This window comes from Corythoichthys intestinalis, chromosome 13 (genome assembly GCF_030265065.1).
Source record: "Corythoichthys intestinalis isolate RoL2023-P3 chromosome 13, ASM3026506v1, whole genome shotgun sequence".
NCBI classification, from domain to species: domain Eukaryota; kingdom Metazoa; phylum Chordata; class Actinopteri; order Syngnathiformes; family Syngnathidae; genus Corythoichthys; species Corythoichthys intestinalis.
In genome coordinates, this window is record NC_080407.1 from 23,136,013 (window position 1) to 23,160,885 (window position 24,873).

Below are 24,873 nucleotides of genomic sequence, written 5' to 3' on the forward strand. Positions count from 1 at the left end.
TATATAAATGTGTGTTTAAGAAGCTTGATTATGTGTACATAGTTTTCATCAGGCGATGGGCCGCAATACCTAAACTCATAAAGAGATGGCCTCTAAACACTTTTTGTGTTAGATGGTATATATTTTTTCACTGTTCTTCACTGTTAGGTCTGCTGTATATAACCTGTTTTGACTGGAGCATGTATAAAGGCAAAAAACGCCTATGGCTACACCTGTTGTTTATGTTGAATTGTCAAATATAAGACTATTTGTTCTAAATTTTTTTGGTTGAATGTTCATCCTAACATGTTGAATAAATATTACAAAGTTTCAAAACGGTTCGTTACGCATGTTTGGTTGTCAATTGGACATCAATATTAAAAATTTTGACAAAACGATTTTGGAATTTTTGGTCTTTTTGGGCCCAAAATGATGATTTATAATTGATCAGTGAAGGAAACAACAATTTGGACATGAAGTTCAAGGTGTCACAAAAAAAGGGACCAAACCAGGCCATCGTAAACAATTCTTTCTTTGAAATATAAAGGCAACTTCAAAGGCATGCAAAATCAGACAAAATAGGCCCAGACCTTAAAGGGTTAAACAAAGAACCTGGAAGGGTTGCGTTAAAAAAAAAATAACGAAAATATGCTTATAATTGTTTAGCCATTGATATTATTCAAAAACATGGTTGGCCAACCTTACTTCACATTCGGTCTTTAATTAAAACAGTGAAAGGTTACAACATGAGAAAAGTTTGATTGCAATCACACATACACAAAAAGGTTAACCATAAACAACAAATATGGATAGATTAATAATCTTAATAAAAATGCAATTCGTGTAAATAAATGAATTGATCAATCCAACATTATAAACTGGGTTAAACTATTTGTCAACCCACTCAAAAGCAGTTATGTATTGAATAATAATCATTTTATTTTGCGGTTTTCATGAATCTCAATGATGCTTTAGAAGGATGGAAACAGAATCATAAAAATAAAATAACAAAATATTAAAATAAAACAAGCAAAGAATTAGAAGGTAAATTTGTGTAGAAGAATCACATTTATAAGAGAATATTACAGACACAATAGTGAGAATAATAAAATATCAACACATTAAAAGCAGATCAGAGCAGATGAGATTTTGGAGAGATTTGAAGGGAAGAAGAATTCAAATAAAACTGTTATTTGTTATTGTTCTTGAGGTGACGTGAAAGGACTAGTTCGTTGGATGGACTAATTGTAAACAAGATGGTGTGCCGATCGGAGCACAGGTATAAAGGTAACATGAATCCACTGCTAAATTCAAATGGCTTTAATTTGCCTTATATTCACCCAAATCTTCCTTGATGTGCAAAAAATGAGGAATTGAAACTCCACGGGGCATAAGGTAAGAGATCAATCTGTAAACAATACAAATACAAAGGAATAAGCTAAAATACTATCATAAATTTCAATTTAATCAGGAAAATACAGTCAAGTGCACACATTCACTATCAAGCAAGTATTATGACAATTCGCTTTCAAGAAAAGGACGAATGCTGTCATCTAGCGGCCGTAATGGGAAACTACCGTACACAGAAAATAATACACATCATGCAAACATCAACATTGTATAAGCATCGCGAAGGGAAAAAAAACACATACAATGCACATATACAACTCCATTAGTGACCTTTGCTAACGAATTTACAAACGTAAATCTTCCATAAAAGTGTGTGAATGTAAAGTGCTTAGACAACGATGAACAGCCCTCCTCTTCCGCAATCGGACCACGCTCGTGATTGGCTGCGCAGATTTTGACTTGCTTGGCGCTAATCTCGTGATTGGCTGTGCGATGTTGAGTCGCTTGCAACAGCCGCTCTCCCGATTGAAAGAGATCAAAGAAATAGACAAAAAGAATATTAAAGATAAAGACTCGCCATTTTTTCCTCTTTTCTCGACGATGTGTCCAGCATTGTGGTCTAAAAAATCATTAGCTAATCTTCGTCTCAGCATTTACAAATCAAGTGAGAAAATGTCCGCGAGACCGGAGGAACTTTGTGGCGAGAAAGAGGAGCCCCCACGTCACCGACACTCGACTGTGTGCAAACAAATGCACGCCAAGGTTGTTCTTCACAGACTAGAAGGTTGGTTTACTTTCGATGATAAGTACACTGTACATGACAGATCACGGTGATGAGAATTCATTTTTAATGGTAACAGTAGTGCTATCAAGGGATTCCAATTTTTAATCACAGTCAGTGGCGCCTCCAGAAATTTTTCATAGGGGTGGCCAGATGGGGCCACTTAAAATCTTGGGGTGGCCAAAACTAAAAGCCATAATTTCAGGTTTTCATTATTTTGTCGCGGTAAAAAGGTCAGGGGAAAACTTAAGAAAGACTTAAGGACACGGTTACTGATATACTTTGGTGTATAGTGTAATATTTGATGTATACAGAAATAGTAGTCGATAACTAATTATTCCTAGTTTACCTGGAGGAAAGTGACGTCGGTTATCGAGTCGCAAGTGCGGTTTTTATTGATAGGATAGACTGGATAGATATGGATATGGACAGACTTTTTATGTGATAGATTCGACGATAGAAATACATTTTTCTAGACCGGTAAAAAAATATATTATAAAATATATTATTCGGCACACATGCCAGACCATTCAAAGAAAAAATATTTTCTATGTCCGAATCTTCGCGTTTATAATCATGACGACATTGCATATCAGAGAAAAAAAATAAAAGAATAATACTATCATCAACTATTCACAAAAAAGTCGTAGCTTTTCACAAATATCAATTATTTTCTCCGCTTTCCTATTCTTTGATTTTTTTCAACAGATTTATGTAGCATACCGTTTCATTGTGGAAGTGAGAAAAAGATGGTAACAGCTTGCTGAACTTACATTTGTTGATGTAAAATTTCGAAAACAAAAGAAGTAGATTAACAATAAAAATATCTTCATTCCTGATCTCTTTTTTTTTATTTATTTATTTTTTTATAAAAAGACATTTTCCCATTTTAGCTTGAAGTCATTTATCGACTACTATTCCTGGTTGGAAAGCCCCTCCCAACGTCACTTGATTGACAGACCATTTCTCTGCGCATTTGCCATTAGTATAACACCATTTACCATTTACATTCCCTAGAGGAAAGGCGATCGACAAATGACAATGACAATGTAAAAGCCAAACAGAAAAGGCAAAGGCAAAAAATACAATTGTCATTGTTTTTTCCGTTTGTGGTGTTCAATGACAGAAAGTAAAAGTCAATGAAAAATATTGTCATTGTTTTTTCCATTTGTGGTTGTTAATGACCAAAAGTAAATGTCAATGACAAAGTATACCGTTATATTTTTATTTATTTATATATTTATTTCTCTTTATATTTATTTATTCATTCATTTACTTACCTATTCATTTATTTATTTATTTATTTCTCTTTATATTTATTTATTCATTCATTTATTTATTTATTTATTCATTCATTTATTTATTTTTAATTTTGGCACTCCTGTGACTCCATATGTCTGCCTTCTCAGTTGTTTTTCTTTTCATACCAGCAGATGATTCAGCTGGATGGGCGGGACTGTGCTGTGGCGCATTAGGAGCGCTCATTATTGAAAGACACTGTCACCGTATACGAGTGTCGGACTATTGCTTAGTTAGTTTTACTTTACGTGTTTACTTTGTTTTTTGCCTTTTCTGGCCATCGACGCCTTCCCCTTGGTTTCCTCGCCGACTCGGTTCGTGCGCCTTTTTGTTTGTATTTTTTCTCGCGTGTTCTGACGTGCTCCCTTGGTTTTTTTGCAATAAATTCTACACAAACTTCCTCGTCTGTGTTGGATCCGTATTATACGGCTCGCCGTTTCATTACAAAGTTAAGTGGCATTATTTGTATCATACTCTCCCTTTCAAACTACACTTTTCACATTTAATATTTGCAACAGCAGAACCCAAATTCCAAAAATTACCAATCATTCAAAATACTGTAATTAAATTAATATGGAAAATTATATTAATTATTATTTATTTATTATTTAACGTTTTGTTCAATATTGCTAAAATACTAATTATAAAAAAATAAAAAATACTGGCTCACAAACGAGTTTTTTTTGTGAGGGGTTAAACTTTACCATGGCGCAAAAACGAATTTTTACTATACAAAAACCATTACAAAAACCATAGACTACATAATGTTTGACAGGACACGTGAAACGGGGCCGATCCGTAGGGGGCCTATTTTGAAAAACTTCAAATTCAAATATTTTCAAAACCAACGCTGCTACTGACCTAAAACCAAAACAGGCACCTACCTTAGCCTTATATGAGTCTCCATGCAGTGGCGCCTCCAGAAATCTTTCATAGGGGTGGCCAGATGGGGCCACTTAAAATCTTGGGGTGGCCAAAACTAAAAGCCATAATTTCAGGTTTTCATTATATTGTCGCGGTAAAAAGGTCAGGGGAAAACTTAAGAAAGACTTAAGGACACGGTTACTGATATACTTTGGTGTATAGTGTAATATTTGATGTTACTAATGATTTAATGTTCCTAGTCCATTACTGTCCAGTCAACATTTTGAGTTCCACAACAATTCTGTTTTATTGTGTTATGTATATATTAGGCATAAGGTGTACATTTAACTTGGGCTGTCAAATGATTAAAATTTTTAATTGAGTTAATCACAGCTTAAAAATTAATTAATCGGAATTAATCGCAATTCAAACCATCTCTGAAATATGCCATATTTTTCTGTAAATTATTGTTGGAATGGAACGATAAGACAATACGGATATATACATTCAACATCCTGTACATAAGTACTGTATTTGTTTATTGCAACAATAAATCCACAAAATGGCATTAACTTTATTAACATTCTTTCCGTGAAAGGGATCCACGGATAGAAAGACTTGTAATTCTTAAAGGATAAATGTGAGTATATTGTAACTAATATTGCCACCTAATGTATTTGTTGAACTTTCAGTAAATGATACTGTAGCGACTTAACTGTTCTGCCCAAACGCATAATGGGAAGTGGTGCAACCATGACTGTGTGTGGTGGCTGCAATGGCTATATATTCTCTGAGTTGGGTACACTTCAGGGTGTTAAGAAAAAGATCAACTCCTATCATTTTTCCCCACGTCGCTTCCCACAATATTTATAGGTGCTGTGGGAGAGATGAAAAAGCTTTTGCCAATTAAAAGCACGGCCCAAATGAATGCTTGTATCTACTCCACTCTGCCTCTTATCTCTGTATATAAGTAAAACGGCGCTATTGTAGGCTGTTTGCTGCAATGCGTGAATGAGTCGTACAGCGAATGCGTTAATTGCGATAAATATTTTCACGTCATTAATTTAAAAAAATTAATCACCGCCCGTAACATGATAAATTTGACAGCCCTACATTTAACAAAACAAAAATGCATTCATTTGGGATGAAATGCATAATTGATGCTACAACAATCTAACGATATACTGGCAAGCAGGGTGGCCAGTGGGGTGGCCAACCAATTTATGGGGGTGGCCGTGGCCACCCCTGGCCACCCCCTGGGGGCGCCACTGATCACGGTTAATGTGATGTCTAGCACTTTGAATGACTTTTGTTCTGGATTGGAAGACAATAAAGCACGTATAAACAAAAAAATGTCAAGGATGAAATTTCTCCAACAGAAATCAACTTTGGGGGCACAAGTTTGAAAATGAAGAAATAAGATTTTTTTTTTTTGTGGCGTTGCAGATCTGTATGTCAGCCAAGCCCATTATCCTGAGTCTGCATGCATCAAGGACGAGGAGGAAGAGTCGCCATCCATTAAGGAAGAAGAAGACTTCATACACATTAGAGGTCATCCCAAGCATTGCTTTTTCCTCATTAGTACCGAAATGTTTTTTCAGTCTAATATAGTATCTTTCATTCCTTTTACATCGTGGTGTTGCTTACTTAGTAGCTGTGCAATGGACTCGTTAGCCATCATCAGGTTGCACCACTGCATCGATCGAAAGATTTCCTTCTATGTAAATGATTGTCTTTGTTTGAAGTAATTACATGATGTATACATATATATTTGGCGGAAAACACTCATGTGGCTTGAAGTTCCCAATTTGGCCAAATTTCAAAATTGTCCATTATGCATGTGTGATACATCATTAGAAAGCTTAAAATCTCTCTTTTCTGGGTGAAGAAAATTTTTGAACAGAAGGGCATTTAAAAAACTAATTTTCTCCCGACTATTTTTATGATTAGTCGACTAATATTTTAATTAAAGATTTTTATTTTATTTTATTTATTTTTTTACTAATTTAGCAATGAAATTTTTGTTGACGCTTATCAATTCTCAAAAACTTTTTTTTTTTTTTTTTTTTTTTTTTACTAATTTAGCAATGAAATTTTTGTTGACGCTTATCAAGTGAAAAACATTTTGGAACACTTAAATTCTTTATTAAAAAGTACAAAAAAACAGATAAATAACAATAATAAATCACAAACAATGAGTTAATGAGTTCAAGTGCTGATGGAATTAACTTGTGCAAAAAGAATGGAATGTAAACATTCAGAACACATACTTCACCTTTCCAACATGATTCAAAACAATTCTTAAAAAAATACCTAGCATTAATATTATAGTATACTGTAGTACTATATATATAATAGTATTATAATAATTATTCATTGCCAATCAGACTTTTCATAAAGGGTGTCATTTTAAAGGTATTCTTAGTGTAGATTCTGAAGTATGTGGGATTAACTCCAGAAATCGTTATTGACATGCTTTTATTTTGAAATGTTAACTGTTAGTACGCTCGCGAAACCGCTAACCCTAACCCCGCTTTACATTCCACAAAAAAACACTTTTTGTCATTGCATTTGGTGTCAGTAATAGATTTTTTTATCCTTTTGCAAATGCTGTTAACCAGCGATTTTTCATGTTTGAAGTGTCACCTTTTAACTGCAAGTTTTGGACAAGGCTGCCTGTTTTATAGCAGGCTAAAGTAGGTCGTCTTTTTTCCCCATTCACCTCAATGTAGCAATGCTAACGTAGATAGTGTTTAATATAGATGTGTTTTCTTTATTTTGTATGTCTGAACTATAATTCTACAGCGTGTTGATGACAGAAAAGAAATGGAGTCTCATATGCTATCAGCACGCACGCACAAATGTACGCACGCACGCGCACGCAATGATAAAACGCAGCCGTGAAAATGACCGCCCTCATTTTTATTTACCATGCGATAAATGGAATCATTGCATATCGCGACAGGCTTAGCGACTTCAATAAAACATATCATTAGTTAGTTAGATGGACTTACAATCTCCTGTCATTATCATTCACGACCGACGTGCAGCCAAGCTTGGCATTGAAGAGACAGGACACAACAGTGTACCCTCCTTTGTTTCTTTAAAAATAAGTCAATGTTTTGGACTCTCTGGTGCGCTTTTTTGGCTTTGTGCCGATTTCCCCGCTTGCATACCAAGCGTCCGACATTCTGAACTTTCCAAGCATATATTTTTTTAACACTTCATTAACCGTCGACGGGATGTTGTGCTCGTCGACGGATTTACGTCATCGATGACGTCGACAATGTCGACTAGTCGGGACAGCTCTAACCAAAACCCTAAGTGGAGGCGAGAGCATTAGAGAGCATAATTAAAAAAGTAATTAGTTACAGTTACTCACTACTTCTTCCAAAAAGTAACAGAGCTAGTAACTGAATTACTCTATAGTAAAACTTACTAGTTACCAGGGAAAGTAACTATTTCCGTTACTTTAAAAAGAAGTTGTTGCGTGTCAAAGAATTTGACATTTTCTGAGCAGTATTCATGTCCGTTGAATAGAGAAGAACAGACAAGTAGTTGTGTTATAGAACCTTGTAATATTTATTGCACCTCACAAGCAACAGATTTATCCTACACTTGAAGTGCAACAAAAATAAATAGATTTGAATTGCTTACCACACATGTCGACAAAAGCTTTGCCCCGGGACATAAATGACACTTTACATCAGGGGTGTCCAAACTATTTGCAAAGGGGGCTGGATTTGGTGTGGTAAAAATTTACATAGAACAATATATTTAAGTAAATTTTAGCAAGCCATTCTGTGCGTCACATTTGCTTTATTATTTTTTTTTTAATTCATAATTTCAACAATCTCATAACTAGCCTTTGTGGCGTTCTCTTTCGACTCTCGGGCTCTTGCAAAATACTGCAGGTGTGAAATTAAACTAGCTTCAATTTCTGTGTATCTTCCCTGTAATCTTGTCGTACATGTCAGAGTGTCTTGTTTGGTAATATCGCCTCATATTGAACTCTTTAAAAACAGCGACTGTCTCTTTGCAAATGAGGCAGACACAGCTGTTGCGTATTTCAGTGAAGAAATAGTCCAATTTCCACCTATCCTTGAAGCGTCGGCTGTCGCAGTCAACTTTTTTTTTGTTGATTGTCGCCATTTTAGAAAATTGGAAGGGTCACACGGGGTAATGTTGCTTAGAGTGCTGCTGACTTTTGGTGGGTAAATGAGGAGCAGCATTTAGTGTGTACGCTACTTCATATGCTGGTATTAGTACTGCTGACCAATTTATTAAGTCTTTGTGCGAGCCAAACGTTATTGATTTTATGACAGAGGCTGGGGGCCGGATTAAATTTCACCACGGGCCGCATTAGGCCCCCGGGCCGGACTTTGGACATGTCTGCTTTACATGCACGTTCTTTCCTTTAATTTCGACCAACTTGAAATAGTGTTTATATCTCCACCTCGTAAAGGACAAATTTTCCTCTGAATGCTCTGCCATCATATCCCTCTGCATCTGTTTCGCTTGTGTGTGTTTGCCGCACCCGCTTTTCCAGTTTGTGTGTGAAAACACCGGCTCGAGCGTTTACATCACAGAATGGGGATCACGTGAGATTTGACAACAACGCAGCCATATTGGAAGCAGGTCTGGCTCGCGGGACATTAAACTTTTAACTTGCCAGTTCGATAAAGAGACAAACTCGTTACGAAGGCTAAGAACAGATATGGGATCAAACTTAAGGATGTGAACAATGTTAACCCTTACGAGCAAGCCGAAGACAAATGGAGTAAAGATGTCGACGGGCTTCCACAATTACGTGAAATGGACATTCTGCTGTATTTATTGTTTGGTGTATGTTACTAAACTCATCAGCGATTCCGAAATTACAAATCACTACAAAGCTACGAACAGTTTTGCTGCAGATGGGTGCAGGACCTGCACATTATGACCGTATCAAACGGCAACTCCATCGTTCTTGCAAAGACAGGCTATGTGTGTTTACTATTTTCATTGCCATGAACCTGAACGCACCCCAAGTCTTGGATGACAAATAAATAGAGCAGAGTAGACCCGCTACTGCTGGTAGTTTCTTCAATTTATTCAAAGTAAGTAACGCACCGCTTTTGACCGTCATTAACGGTAACGGCGTTGTAACGGCGGAAAAAATAATTAGTTAGATTACCCCGTTACTGAAAAAATAACGGCGTTATGTAATGGCGTTATTTATATATTATTACCAGGGGTGCACATAATTTTTTTGCCCAGGTTCTCAGAGGAGGACCTGGAGATGTAACTTGGTCCTCATTGAGCTTGAGAGCCGATCCGCCTGATGCGATAAATTTATGACAAGCGTTACTTAGAGCCAATTAACTTTAATTAATTATATTAACAACTAATGCTTGATTAACATCAACTGGCACAACAAAATTGCCATTACTTTGAAGTGAAATGTATAGAAATAAAAAGCACCAATTCAAAATAAAGGGCATTATGCGGCTCCCACATTAACTCCAAGCCTTTTTAAAAGTGGGATGTCCTCCTCATAAGACCTCATTGAACGTGCATGTTTAGCTTTGTAAAATGTGAGCAAAAACACGTTTGTCAGTGCATGTCGCTGTTCATTACCTTTATTCCGCCCTATTCCACTGTTAGGGTTGCGTGAGCAAGGAGGGGATCCCAAAGCAGTCAGCCGGTTGTGAGGAATGATATATTTTATTGGTGAGCACAAATATTGATGACACGAGCGCCAAGGCAGAAGGCGGGTGACGTCAGGCTTGGAGGGGTTAGCAGGGAGGCGAAGCGGAGGCTTGGGAAGAGGCAGGCGTGGAATCCGACAATCGGCGCGCATAAGACAAGTCCTGGGGCAAGAGCAAAAATGTCAACAACCAGTAATCAAAAACGATGAATCAAGGAATGGCGAGATGCAACTGATGGAAGTAACCAGACGAGTTGATCGGGCGACGAGGTGGTGGCGTCCACTGGCTTTTAAGGAAGGCTTATTGTTAGTTGCCCTCACCTGTGGCCGCTCCACCCGTCTCAACCTGTAATCAGATAAAAACACGTGCACCTGCCCAAGGTGGGTTAGGTGTCAGGAGGGAGGGGCGGAGGCCCTAACAGGACCCCCCCGCCTACGGGCGCCACCCAGCGCACGACGAAGAGCCCCGGGATAGGCATGGTGGAAATCCCGGATGAGCGCACGGGGCAACACCCACCGAGCCGGGATCCAGGACTGCTCCTCCGGGCCATAGCCCTCCCAGTCGACCAGGGACTGGAGCCCCCGGCCACGGCGGCGAACATCCAGAAGCCGCTCCACCCTGTAGGCCGGATGCCCGTCGACCAACAGAGGGGGCGGAACAGGGGGGGCAAGGGACTTGTGGAAACCGGCTTGACGTGGGAGACATGGAACGTGGGGTGCACCCGATAATGAGCAGGGAGCCGAAGACGCACGGCATTGGGGTTCACCACCTTGATGACCTCAAAGGGGCCGACGAACCGGGGGGCGAGCTTCGCCGGCTCAGTCTTCAAAGGCAGGGATCGGGAGGAGAACCATACCTTTTGGCCGACGTTGTAAACCGGCGCGGGCGCACGGTGACGATCGGACTGCGCACGGGACTTCTCGGAGGCACGGAGGAGCGCCGAGCGCGCCTGCTCCCAGACCCTGGCGCAACGCTTGATGTGACCCTGGACCGAGGGGACTGCTATGTCCCGTTCCTGCGTGGGGAACAACGGGGTCTGGTAACCCAATGAACAAAGGAACGGGGACATACCTGACGAGGCATTCGGCAGAGTGTTGTGCGCATATTCCACCCAAGGTAGGTGATTGTTCCAGGTGTTGGGGTGAGCTTGCGTGATGCAACGGAGGGCTGCCTCCAGCTGTTGATTTGTGCGCTCACACTGGCCATTGGACTGCGGGTGGTAACCGGAGGAGAGGCTCACTCCCACCCCAAGGGCTTTGCAGAACGCCCTCCAGACCTGCGAGGTGAATTGAGGTCCTCTGTTGGAGACTATGTCTGCCGGAATGCCGTGTAGACGAAAAACGTGGTCATTGAGCAGGGTTGCGGTTTCCGTGGCTGATGGGAGCTTGCGAAGAGGGATGAAATGGGCGGCCTTGGAGAATCTGTCCACTACAGTGAGGATCACGGAGTTTTCTTTGGAAGGGGGTAGACCGGTGACGAAGTCCAGGGCTATGTGGGATCAGGGTCGGCTCGGGATGGGTAGCGGGCGAAGGAGTCCACTGCTGGGCCTGGTGGATGTCTTGCTGCGAGCACATACGGTACAGGCCTGGACATAGGATCGTGTGTCCTCTTGCATGGTGGGCCACCAGAATCGTTGGCGCAGGACAGTCAGAGTCCTCTGGATGCCGGGGTGGCAGAAGAGTCGGGATGAGTGAGCCCACTCTAACACTTGTGCACGAAGCTCCTGGGGTACAAACATGTCAGATTAGGGACCGTCTCGAGGATTTGGGTGCTCACCCTGGGCGTCGTTTACTTTGCGCTCGATATCCCACTCCACGGAGGCAAGGAAGCGGGTTTGTGGGAGTATCGGGGCAGGTTCTTCCTTAGGTTCGACAGTCTGGAATTGACATGAAAGGGCGTCGGGCTTGATGTTTTTGGATCCTGGAATGTAGGACAGGGTGAAGTCAAAGCGGCAGAAAAACATTGCAAAACATTTAGAAAAACATTTAATGTCAGCGCTGACTTGAGGTAATCTAGATTCTTGTGGTCAGTGAGCACGACAAAGGGCTGTGGGGTGCCTTCCAGGAGGTGGCGCCATTCCTGCAGAGCTAGTTTGACCGCCAGGAGTTCTCTGTCCCCGATGCTGTAATTCCGTTCTGCGGGGAAAAAAAAAGCACACGGGTGGACCTTGCCATCGGCGGGCTGGCGTTGGGAGAGCACAGCGCCCAACCCCGCTTCTGAGGCATCAACCTCCACGATGAATTGCAAAGATGAACTGGGGTGGACCAGCACCGGGGCGGAGGTGAACCGGCTCTTAAGGTCACTGAAAGTGGTGTCTGCAGCGTCTGACCAGAGGAACGATTTGGCAGTGGAGGTGAGAGCTGTGAGGGGGGCCGCTATCCGGCTGTAATTGCGGATGAACCTTCGGTAAAAGTTGGCAAACCCGAGAAAGCGCTGCAGTTGCTTCCTGTTGGAGGGGCGAGGCCAGTCCAGAACCGCCGTCACTTTTGCCGGGTCCATACGTAGCTCCCCCTTTCCTATGATGGAACCAAGAAAAGCCGTCTCCGGAACATGGAATTCACACTTTTCAGCTTTTACATACAGCCGGTTCTCGAGGAGCCTCTGAAGGACTTGACGGACATGGATCTCATGTTCTGATCGTGTGTTTGAGAACACTAGGATGTCATCCAAATAGACTACCACAAACCTGTTGATCATATCACCCAGGACGTCATTAACCAAGTTTTGGAAGACCGCAGGGGCGTTAGTGAGCCCAAAGGGCATCACTAGATACTCGAAATGACCCAGGGGCGTGTTAAAGGCAGTCTTCCACTCGTCACCCTCCTTAATACAGACAAGGTGGTAGGCGCTATGTAAGTCTAACTTCGTAAAGATGGTAGCCCCGTGGAGGGGGGTGAAGGCGGAATCCATAAGAGGAAGAGGGTATTTGTTTTTAATTGTGATGTTGTTCAGGCCCCGGAAGTCGATGCAGTGTCTTCGGCCGCCATCTTTTTTATTCACAAAAAAGAACCCCGCACCGACTGGGGAGGAAGAAGGACGTATAATACCTGAGGCCAGGGACTCTGTGATGTAAGCTTTCATTGCCTCCCTCTCTGGTAGCGAGATGTTGTAAAGCCGTCCCTTTGGGAGAGTCGCACCAGGAAGCAGAGTGATGGCACTGTCGTATGGACGGTGAGGAGGGATTGACATTGCCTGGTCCTTACTAAAAACTTTCCCCAGGTCGTGGTAGCATTCTGGCACCGCAGAGAGGTCAGGTTGCTACAGTTCGCGGACCGACCGGGTAGGCACTAGGGCAGATTTCAGACAGTGAGTATGACAATATTCACTCCATAACGTTAACTTGGGGCAGGGGTGCTCAAAGTTTTTTGCTCCAAGATCTACTTTTAAATGAGACAACCTCCCGCGATCTACCTTAAGAGCAACATACGGCGTTATGTTGCTCACAAAACACAAATAACTGTGTACGTTTAAAAAAATATAAATAACAAATGGACGGTAAATTATGTTTGTTCACAAAACATAATTAACTATGTACATTTAAAAAAAATATATATATATATATATATATATTTTTTTTTGATGCTGCGAGCTACCCACACTAGCGTTGCGATCGACTGGTCGATCGCGATCGACGTAATGGCCACTCCTGACTTGGGGTGTGTCCAGTCTATGGTGGGGTTATGAGTTCTCAGCCAAGGCAAACCAAGGACCAAGGGTGTACGAGGACTACGGAAAACGAAAAAGGAGCTCACCTCTCTGTGGTTGCCAGATAAAAGGACGTCGAAGGCTTCAGTCTGTCGGCTCATGCTGAAAAGGGGCTGTCCATCAAGCGCAGTCGTCTTTAACGGGGCAGGAAGTGGGTGTGTCTCCAGCCCCAACTGGTTCACCAGGCTCTGATCTATGAAATTTTCGTCTGACCCACAGTCTACAAGGGCTGTGACTGTGCGGGAGTGATCCCTCCAAGAGAGTGTAGCGGTGAGCTGGAGCCGACGTGAGGAATTTTGGGACACGTGGCTCACCAGTAATCCCTCTTCTATTGGTGAGCCTAGCAGTTTCCCGGACGCACCGGGCAGCTGCGTATAAAGTGCCCCCCCTGACCGCAGTAAATGCACAACTGAGCAGCAAACCTGCGTGTGCGCTCCTCTTGGGAGAGCCTGGTCCGACCCAATTGCATGGGCTCGGGCTGGTCAGCAGGGGGCGGGGGCGCCGGCGCAGCGTCTGTGGCCTGTACAAGAAGTGGAGGCAGGGACGGAAGGGCCGCGAAGTGAGTGCGCGGAGCGCCCGGCTGTTCCTTGCGTTGTCGTCGTCTCTCCCTCTGGCGATTATCGATTTGAATCGATAATCGAATCAGACTGTCCAACGAATCCGGCTCGTCCCTCGTAGCCAATTAGTCTTTAAGAGATTCGTTCAACGCGCCGGTGAAAATCTCCTGGAGCGCCGCGTCGTTGAAATGGCTTTCAGCGGCCAGTGTCCGGAACTCGATCGAGAATCCCGCGACGCTCCGAGACCCTTGACGCACGGACATAATTCGCTTAGCGGCCTCTCTACCGCGGACGGGATGGTCGAAGATTTTGCGCATCTCCTCTGTGAAGCGGGAGTATGACGTGTACAGGAGGGAACCCTGCTCCCATATGGAGGAAGCTCAATCCAACGTGGTCCCGCGCATCCTACCAATAAGGTAAGCTATCTTTGCTCTGTCCCCCTGATACATGGATGGCTGTTGCTCAAAAACAAGGCTGCACTGGACTAAGAAAGCCCGACACGTGCCAAGGTTACCGTCGTAAGGAGCCGGTGCGGGAACGTGGGGTTCTCGGCCCGTAGCCGATGACGCTGGGTTAGCAATGGGCATGTGGCTTGGCGAGGCGGTGGGGTGACGTAGGGGTGACGGGGCCGTGCGTGCCTGAGGTAGTGGTGTGAGTTGCGCCTGGATGGATTGGAGTGCATGAGTTATGTCCGTTACCTTACTGAAGAGAGTCTATGGCTTGATGGTGGTCGGCGAGTGACGTGGGTGAGCCGGCTGTGTCTGCGGGATCCATGATGGCCCGATCAATCTGTTAGGGTTGCGTGAGAAGGAGGGGATCCCAAAGCAGTCAGCCGGTTGTGAGGAATGATATATTTTATTGGTGAACACAAATATTGATGACACGAGCGCCAAGGCAGAAGGCGGGTGACGTCAGGCTTGGAGGGGTTAGCAGGGAGGCGAAGCGGAGGCTTGGGAAGAGGCAGGCTTGGAATCCGACAATCGGCGCGCATAAGACAAGTCCTGGGGCAAGAGCAAAAATGTCAACAACCAGTAATAAAAAACAATGAATCAAGGAATGGCGAGATGCAACTGATGGAAGTAACCAGACGAGTTGATCGGGCGACGAGGTGGTGGCGTCCACTGGCTTTTAAGGAAGGCTGATTGTTAGTTGCCCACACCTGTGGCCGCTCCACCCGTCTCAACCTGTAATCAGATAAAAACACGTGCACCTGCCCAAGGTGGGTTAGGTGTCAGGAGGGAGGGGCGGAGGCCCTAACATTCCGCCACTTGTCCATAGGGCGAGTGGGGTCCTGTTTGACATCGATAGTTTGCTTAATTGCCACATGCGCTGTTTTTTTTCGTGCTTTTCAAATTTTGGATGGCTGAAATTCTTTGACCCTACATAAAATTAGCTGCTCTTATCGGCGACATTGGGATTCTCACGGCACATTTTGTACAGCATTTCCGTGCGAGCATCATTTGCTTCTAGCCATGGTACCTCCTGTAGCCACTTTTCAGCAAAAGTCCTTTTTTTCGGTAGCTCCGGCGACGTCTCTGTCGTCTGTCTGTCTTTTGACGGGGGTGGGGGAACACGGAAGTAATTAGTCAGTGTGGCCTGCCTCTTCGACATTTTGAGAAGTTATTTTCTCGTGTCCGCCGCAAATACAGTGGTCAGCCATCGGTACGCAAAAGCGCATGGAAGCCGTCGAGGGCCAGCGCGTTTGTCTACGTCCAGTTCGCATGCGCGCATGCGGACCACTTATGTGCACCCCTGATTATTATATTATATCGTATTGTATTGTATTGTATTATTTATATACAGTAATATGTATGAACTGCATTCAAATAATTTTTTTTCAATAAAGTCGGCTAAGGACCCCTTAGTAGAATTTAATTAATTTTGCATCAAAAAAGTCAAAAGTGCAGACAATTGATCAAGTTTACTCATTGGGAGGTCTTAGTTTTAACCATCTGACCTACACTGCCGCCCAACGCATTTTTCATCAAGAATTTTGTAAACTTGGCATTAAACAACATTTAGTATCTCATTGGTCTGGGTCATATTTTAAGATTTTTAGAACAATAATTGAGTGTGACTCAACAGTTTTAGGGTAACGATGGTAGGCAGATATCAAAATATAGGTACCATCATTTTCGAACTATAAGCTGCTACTTTTTTTCCTTGATTTTGAATCTTGGGATCCAGTGCAGCTAATTTGTTGATTTATTGGGTTAATAGTAGGGGTGAAAGAGGCTAGAATTTCTTGCCGGAACTCCCTTGGCTCCAGCGCCCCCGTGACCTTCGTGAACTTCAGCGGCTCAGAAAATGAATAAATGAATTAATAGGTTTCGTACATGCATTAGGCTTCTGCATCACACTGGAACAAGGCATAAATGAGAAACTGATTTCCAGGCCCGAAGTGACTAATCGGGAGCTTCTGGACGATTCCAGAAGGGCCGGCCGGCCAGATGGGCCGGTCCGGGTTTTATTAAAAAAAAAAAAAAAAAAAATTACACTGTTATAATTTTTTGTTTGGTGTTTATTTATGACAGTGTCACTGAGTATAACTTACATTCTGTTACCGCTGTCCCTGTGGGCCGTCTTAAAAAAAAAAAAACAGTATTATTTTTTTTCCAGACTCATCCACACGTGTGGAGACGAAAAATACAGCATGCAGCTCCGCCCCCTAATTGTAGTCTGTATTGAGCCAAATTAGCTGCTATCTCGGTGCTCGGATGGATAAAAAGAGCAAGGGTGGCGCTGAAAAATAAGAATTAAAAAGAGAAAAGCACTCGTGAAAGAATCGGCAAAATGCGCGAAAAAAGCTAATTTTTTTCATGCAACGACCTTGCTGCCTCAAACTACAGAGGATTACACCGAAAGTGGTAAGGCCAGATGGCGAATAAAATGCAACTTGCACCGTTTGATAATTGTTTAACAATTGATTAATTGTGGAAACTTTGGCTTCTTGTAGCACCTCACAAGGGATATGTAGCAGCAAGCATTAGCCATAATGAACACACCACAGGTGCAGAGCTGGAAGGTAGGATTGCCATGTCGTTCAGCGAGTGAACATTAGAATTAATATAATCAATTACGTGGCGTTCTTAAAGTGGAAATGGAAAATGGATAATAGTATCATTAGAAGTTGTGACAATGTGCAATACGTATTCTTTATTTTTCATATTGTTATGTTGCTATGTTTGTTTTATCTGTAAGCACTCATTTTGTTAATATTTGATGTTGCAGAAAAGGTCTTATTTATTCATTTATTTTAGGGCTGTCAAAATTATCGCGTTAACGGGCGGTAATTAATTTTTTAAATGAATCACGTTAAAATATTTGACGCAATTAACGCACATCCCCTGCTCAGACAGATTTAAATGACAGTACAATGACATGCCCACTTGTTAATTGTGTTTTATGGAGTTTTGCCGCCCTCCGCTGGCGCTTGGGTGCGACTGATTTTATAGGATTCAGCACCCATGAGCATTGTGTAAGTAATTATTGACATCAACAATGGCGGGCTACTAGTTTATTTTTTGATCGAAAATTTTACAAATTTTATTAAAACGAAAACATTAAGAGGGGTTTTAATATAAAATTTCTATAACTTTTACTAACATTTATCTTTTAAGAACTACAAGTCTTTCTATCCATGGATCGCTTTAACAGAATGTTAATAATGTTAATGCCATCTCGTTGATTTATTGTTATAATAAACAAATACAGTCCTTATGTACCGTATGTTGAATGTATATATCCATCTTGTGTCTTATCTTTCTATTCCAACACAAATTTACAGAAAATTATGGCATATTTTATAGATGGTTTGAATTGCGATTAATTACAATTAATTCTTAAGCTGTAATTAACTCGATCAAAAATTTTAATTTTTTGACAGCCCTAATTTATTTTTCAAATGTATCATTTAATATAGTTTTTTTTTAAATCCATTTTTAAATTTGTTCAGAATATGTCGTGTTGCACTTGTTAAAATAAAGCCACCTTGTTAAACAACCATTACCTGCACTGAATTGGAATACACAGAATTACAGTACACGGCTTTAGAGAACACTGAACTTAACACGTGTATGCATAATGACATAATTTTAAATGAGTGGGCCGGTCTGAGGCATGAAATTCCAGGGCCGAAAAGGAGTCCCACTCCGGCCCTGCTGATTTCCATTTAAAATAGTGTTTTTTCACTGATTTACAAAATTTCATCTAAAAGGCCATCTAATTTTTATATTTCCTCAAATTTAGAAACAAAACCTCAATTTTAACTCTTCAAGAACATAGGATATACTTTGAAATTGAAGATAATATACTGTAAACATTGGCTTTTTTTTTTTTTTTTTGGATAATAAAGATATAAGTAAAAAAACATTATATATACATACATATATATAATTATATATGTATACTAAGACGATGTATGGATGTTAAATTAAGGAATGTAAAAATGGATGGAAAGGCTTCAAATTGATTGTTGAAGATGCTATGCAGAAACCTGTGTCGGCTTCGCTGAATGTAAACGAATGTGATGCTTTGCTGTCATACGAGAAATATATTTAACAAACTTTTTCAGCGTTATTTCGTTGTGTAAATGCATTTATAATGATCATAAAAATATATAGGCTATTTAAACATTGAGAAAACTTGGGTTTTTTCTGCCAACTCGAAGAGATTAAAATAAATGTCAAATCCACTATCCGCCTGATAGAATGGACACACAAATATAAAATATATAAATGTTTATTGTTTAACTGGGAGAAATTGTTACAAAAGACAGGCTTTAATTTGTTATCTTTATGGACGGGCATCGATACAAATGTGATCACACAAAACGCAACCACGCATCGCATCCCTGCATTTCCTCCTCCTCCTGAGTCCTAACAAATGATACATACAATTTTCCGGGTATTTTTTCGGCTTCGGGCCTGCAAATCAAGCTAATTGATCGGTCCGGGTCAGGCTTTAACACCCGCGTGCAGCGTAGCAGGGTTTTTTTCAAACATGGGGTTTTGACAGTTGCCGTCATATTTTCAGGATCAAAGCATCGAATGCCGGAATGGGGTTCCGCCTGAAAAGTTCATCCCGCTACGCCGTTCCGCCTCGTTATGGCTCACTTTCACCCCTGGTTAATAGGTAACATTTTATTTGACAGTGGCGTCATAAGACTGCCGTAAGACCGTCATAATTATGAAATTACACTATCACGGCCGCTAATGAATATGACAGATGTCATTAAATGTTATCCCGCAAATTAGTAACTAACTCCTCAGCAATTAAAACATGCGTTTGAGGAAAATAAAAATGGAGCGGTACATTCGGGAAGTGAAAAAGGGGTAAATATAAGTCTGAACAAATTGAAAATATCTTATTTAATATTGGTAGGGTCAATTCTATCATTACAACATATGGGAAGACAATCTAAATGACCTATATAACTGAACATATTTTACACTGCAAATAAGGTTGCTTGAAAGTTGTTGGGGACAATTTCAGCATCCTGAAGTTGGCAGTGTTTTTTCCCTACCGCCCCTATGCAAACCTACGCCCTTGCATAATACAGTAAGAACTACTGCGGCTTATGTATGAACAAATACCATTTTTCTGTCAAATTTGGTGTATGACAGCTTCTAAACAGGTGCACTTTATAGTCCGAAATTTACAATAATTGGGCGATCAGATTTATCATTTAGAAATGTTTTATAAACATACTAACAAGTACACTTACATACACAGGCATCGTGCTGTGACAATAGAAAACATTTAGTCACAATTAAATGCTGATATTCAATCAGTTGATATTGGACAAACACGTTATTGTGTTTACCAGCGATTCATCACTTCCAACTGCCAAGTTAGATCCGCGCACAACACTGCAATCAGCCATTTTTGTTGTTTCGGCGCATGCGCCGTGAAAGGATAACCTAGTCTTCCCCGAGTCCGACGTGACGGCGTTCAGCGCTTTTGATTCGTAGCCGTAAACTTGAAATAGTCCACAGACAAGATTCCTAGTCGTCGAAAAGAAAGTGTTATTCACTCACCCGCAAAAAAAATCCAACGTCAGAATTTGGTGGTTACTGATACAAATGCCTAAATACGAACACAAATGCGTAAATATGAGTACAAATTTTTTATATACAAACATGAATCTCTAAATACGAGTATAAAGCTTCCATACACCGCGTTTTCACAAGAGGACTAAAGTACTTCACACAATTCGATGGTAAACTTTCGGTCTTTGTTTTTTTCGGACGCATTTCTACGCGAAACAATGTTTCTTGCGGCTCAAAATGAAACCGCATATTTTTTCCCACTATTTTTTTGTGGATTCTTTTAAAAACCGCACCATGCACTGAATCCACGAAACCCCAAGGGAGCACTGTACTCGTCTTCTTCAGGTTTTGCAAAAAGGAAAGACCATAAAATATGTCAATGGTTTTCTTGTGTCTTGCAGGTTTCAGAAAATATCTTGGTGCTGAGTGGCAGCAGCCACACTCTCCTGGCGTTAAAGAGGATGTTGAGCTCCCCCAAATCAAAGAGGAGGAGCCAAAATCCTGTCAACAGAAGCAACTTCCAATCAAAAACCAGGAGGAAGACCAGCCGTGCGTTAAAGAGGAGGAAGAGGAGGAGCATAACACCAGGTCGAGTGGTGAGCCCTTGAAGAGTGAAGATGGTCCGAGTGAGGCCAGCAGAGGGGCGGAGCCTCCAAGAGAGGGGAGTAGCAGCAGCTCAACAGAAGGATTGAAAGCAGACATTATCATCGCTCCGTCAGACAGAAATGCCACCACATCACACTCACCTTACAATGCAATACGATACAATGCAATACAAAAGCCTTTTTCCTGCTCAGTTTGTGGTCAAAGATTCAGTCGCAGCAGCACCTTAAAACAACACACAAGAGCCCACACTGGCGGAAAATCTTTTTCTTGCTCAGTTTGTGGTCAAAGATGCAGTTGCAAGAGTTCCTTAAAAATACACACAAGAATCCACACTGGCGAAAAACCTTTTTCCTGCTCAGTTTGTGGTCAAAGATTCAGTCGCAAGAGCAACTTAAAACAACACACACGAACCCACACTGGCGAAAAACCTTTTTCCTGCTCAGTTTGTGATCAACGATTCACTTGGAAGCATCACTTAAAACGACACTCAAGAATCCACACTGGCGAAAAACCTTTTTCCTGCTCAGTTTGTGGTCAAAGATTCAGTCGCAAGAGCAACTTAAAACAACACACAAGAACCCACACTGGCGAAAAACCTTTTTCCTGCTCAGTTTGTGATCAACGATTCACTTGGAAGCATCACTTAAAACAACACTCAAGAATCCACACTGGCGAAAAACCTTTTTCCTGCTCAGTTTGTGATCAACGATTCACTTGGAAGCATCACTTAAAACGACACACAAGAACCCACACTGGCGAAAAACCTTTTTCCTGCTCAGTTTGTGGTCAAAGATTCATTCGGAAGCAACACTTAAAACGACACATAAGAACCCACACTGGCGAAAAACCTTTTTCCTGCTCAGATTGTGGTCAAAGATTCATTCGGAAGGATTTGATGAAGAGACACTTGTGTATTGAAGTGAGAAGCAGTGGCCAATGACTGTTTTGCCTGTCATCCATCTTGGCTTCATCAGATGTTGTGCACGTAGGACGATTGTATTCCATAGAGCTTCCTTAAATCTTGTTGAGGACTGATACTTTTGGTGCCTTGCTTTGTCCAATTGTTGTATGATGTACATCCACCCTATTCCCAAAACCTCAGCTGATTGAACTCTATTAAGTTTGTAATGTTTGTGTGTATGGAGTCACAGGAGTGCCAAAATTAAAAATAAATAAATGAATGAATAAATAAATATGAAGAGAAATAAATCTATAAATAAATAACGGAATAGGTAAATAAATGAACGACTAAATAAATATAAAGAGAAATAAATATATAAATAAATAAAAATATAACGGTATACTTTGTCATTGACATTTACTTTTGGTCATTAACAACCACAAACGGAAAAAACAATGACAATTGTATTTTTTTGCCTTTTCTGTTTGGCTTTTACATTGTCATTTGTCGATCGCCTTTCCTCTTTAGGGAATGTAAATGGGAAATGCGCAGAGAAACGGTCTGTCAATCAAAAGATGTTGGGCGGGGCTTTCCAACCAGAAATAGTAGTCGATAACTAATTATTCCTAGTTTACCTGGACGAAAGTGACGTCGGTTATCGAGTCGCAAGTGCGGTTTTTATTGATAGGATAGACTGGATAGATATGGATATGGACAGACTTTTTATGTGATAGATTCAACGATAGAAATACATTTTTCTAGACCGGCAAAAAAATATATTATAAAATATATTATTCGGCACACATGCCAGACCATTCAAAGAAAAATTATTTTCTATGTCCGAATCTTCGCGTTCATAATCATGACGACATTGCATATCAGAGAAAAAAAATAAAAGAATAATACTATCATCAACTATTCACAAAAAAGTCGTAGCTTTTCACAAATATCAATTATTTTCTCCGCTTTCCTATTCTTTGATTTTTTTCAACAGATTTATGTAGCATACCGTTTCATTGTGGAAGTGAGAAAAAGATGGTAACAGCTTGCTGAACTTACATTTGTTGATGTAAAATTTCGAAAACAAAAGAAGTAGATTAACAATAAAAATATCTTCATTCCTGATCTCTTTTTTTTTTTTTTTTTTTTTTTTTATAAAAAGACATTTTCCCATTTTAGCTTGAAGTCAGTTATCGACTACTATTCCTGGTTGGAAAGCCCCTCCCAAGGTCACTTGATTGACAGACCATTTCTCTGCGCATTTGCCATTAGTATAACACCATTTACCATTTACATTCCCTAGAGGAAAGGCGATCGACAAATGACAATGACAATGTAAAAGCCAAACAGAAAAGGCAAAGGCAAAAAATACAATTGTCATTGTTTTTTCCGTTTGTGGTGTTCAATGACAGAAAGTAAAAGTCAATGAAAAATATTGTCATTGTTTTTTCCATTTGTGGTTGTTAATGACCAAAAGTAAATGTCAATGACAAAGTATACCGTTATATTTTTATTTATTTATATATTTATTTCTCTTTATATTTATTTATTCATTCATTTATTTACCTATTCATTTATTTATTTATATATTTATTTCTCTTTATATTTATTTATTCATTCATTTATTTATTTATTCATTCATTTATTTATTTTTAATTTTGGCACTCCTGTGACTCCATATGTCTGCCTTCTCAGTTGTTTTTCTTTTCATACCAGCAGATGATTCAGCTGGATGGGCGGGACTGTGCTGTGGCGCATTAGGAGCGCTCATTATTGAAAGACACTGTCACCGTATACGAGTGTCGGACTATTGCTTAGTTAGTTTTACTTTACGTGTTTACTTTGTTTTTTGCCTTTTCTGGCCATCGACGCCTTCCCCTTGGTTTCCTCGCCGACTCGGTTCGTGCGCCTTTTTGTTTGTATTTTTTCTCGCGTGTTCTGACGTGCTCCCTTGGTTTTTTTGCAATAAATTCTACACAAACTTCCTCGTCTGTGTTGGATCCGTATTATACGGCTCGCCGTTTCATTACAAAGTTAAGTGGCATTATTTGTATCATACTCTCCCTTTCAAACTACACTTTTCACATTTAATATTTGCAACAGCAGAACCCAAATTCCAAAAATTACCAATCATTCAAAATACTGTAATTAAATTAATATGGAAAATTATATTAATTATTATTTATTTATTATTTAACGTTTTGTTCAATATTGCTAAAATACTAATTATAAAAAAATAAAAAATACTGGCTCACAAACGAGTTTTTTTTTTGTGAGGGGTTAAACTTTACCATGGCGCAAAAACGAATTTTTACTATACAAAAACCATTACAAAAACCATAGACTACATAATGTTTGACAGGACATGTGAAACGGGGCCGATCCGTAGGGGGCCTATTTTAAAAAACTTCAAATTCAAATATTTTCAAAACCAACGCTGCTACTGACCTAAAACCAAAACAGGCACCTACCTTAGCCTTATATGAGTCTCCATGCAGTGGCGCCTCCAGAAATTTTTCATAGGGGTGGCCAGATGGGGCCACTTAAAATCTTGGGGTGGCCAAAACTAAAAGCCATAATTTCAGGTTTTCATTATATTGTCGCGGTAAAAAGGTCAGGGGACAACTTAAGAAAGACTTAAGGACACGGTTACTGATATACTTTGGTGTATAGTGTAATATTTGATGTTACTAATGATTTAATGTTCCTAGTCCATTACTGCCCAGTCAACATTTTGAGTTCCACAACAATTCTGTTTTATTGTGTTATGTATATATTAGGCATAAGGTGTACATTTAACTTGGGCTGTCAAATGATTAAAATTTTTAATCGAGTTAATCACAGCTTAAAAATTAATTAATTGGAATTAATCGCAATTCAAACCATCTCTAAAATATGCCATATTTTTCTGTAAATTATTGTTGGAATGGAAAGATAAGACAATACGGATATATACATTCAACATCCTGTACATAAGTACTGTATTTGTTTATTGCAACAATAAATCCACAAAATGGCATTAACTTTATTAACATTCTTTCTGTGAAAGGGATCCACGGATAGAAAGACTTGTAATTCTTAAAGGATAAAT

The 24,873-nt window shown here is 40.5% G+C and overlaps 1 protein-coding gene across 1 annotated transcript; it reads left to right on the top strand.

Moving 5' to 3' along the window:
* Positions 1 to 1,930: 1,930 nt before the first annotated feature.
* Positions 1,931 to 22,122, top strand: LOC130928074 (gastrula zinc finger protein XlCGF28.1-like). Its single transcript, XM_057854300.1, has 4 exons — positions 1,931 to 2,113; positions 5,720 to 5,824; positions 17,182 to 17,250; positions 20,677 to 22,122. The coding sequence occupies exons 1-4, from the start codon at positions 2,002 to 2,004 to the stop codon at positions 21,819 to 21,821; spliced, it is 1,431 nt and encodes a 476-aa protein (XP_057710283.1). The 5' UTR covers positions 1,931 to 2,001; the 3' UTR covers positions 21,822 to 22,122.
* Positions 22,123 to 24,873: the final 2,751 nt, after the last annotated feature.

Coding starts and splice junctions, on each gene's coding strand:
- LOC130928074 (XM_057854300.1), top strand. CDS start 2,002: ATGTCCGCGAGACCGGAGGAACTTTGTGGCGAGAAAGAGGAGCCCCCA. Junction 5,825..17,181: donor AGACTTCATACACATTAGAG/GTCATCCCAAGC, acceptor GGCTTCTTGTAG/CACCTCACAAGGGATATGTA. Junction 17,251..20,676: donor CACAGGTGCAGAGCTGGAAG/GTAGGATTGCCA, acceptor TGTGTCTTGCAG/GTTTCAGAAAATATCTTGGT.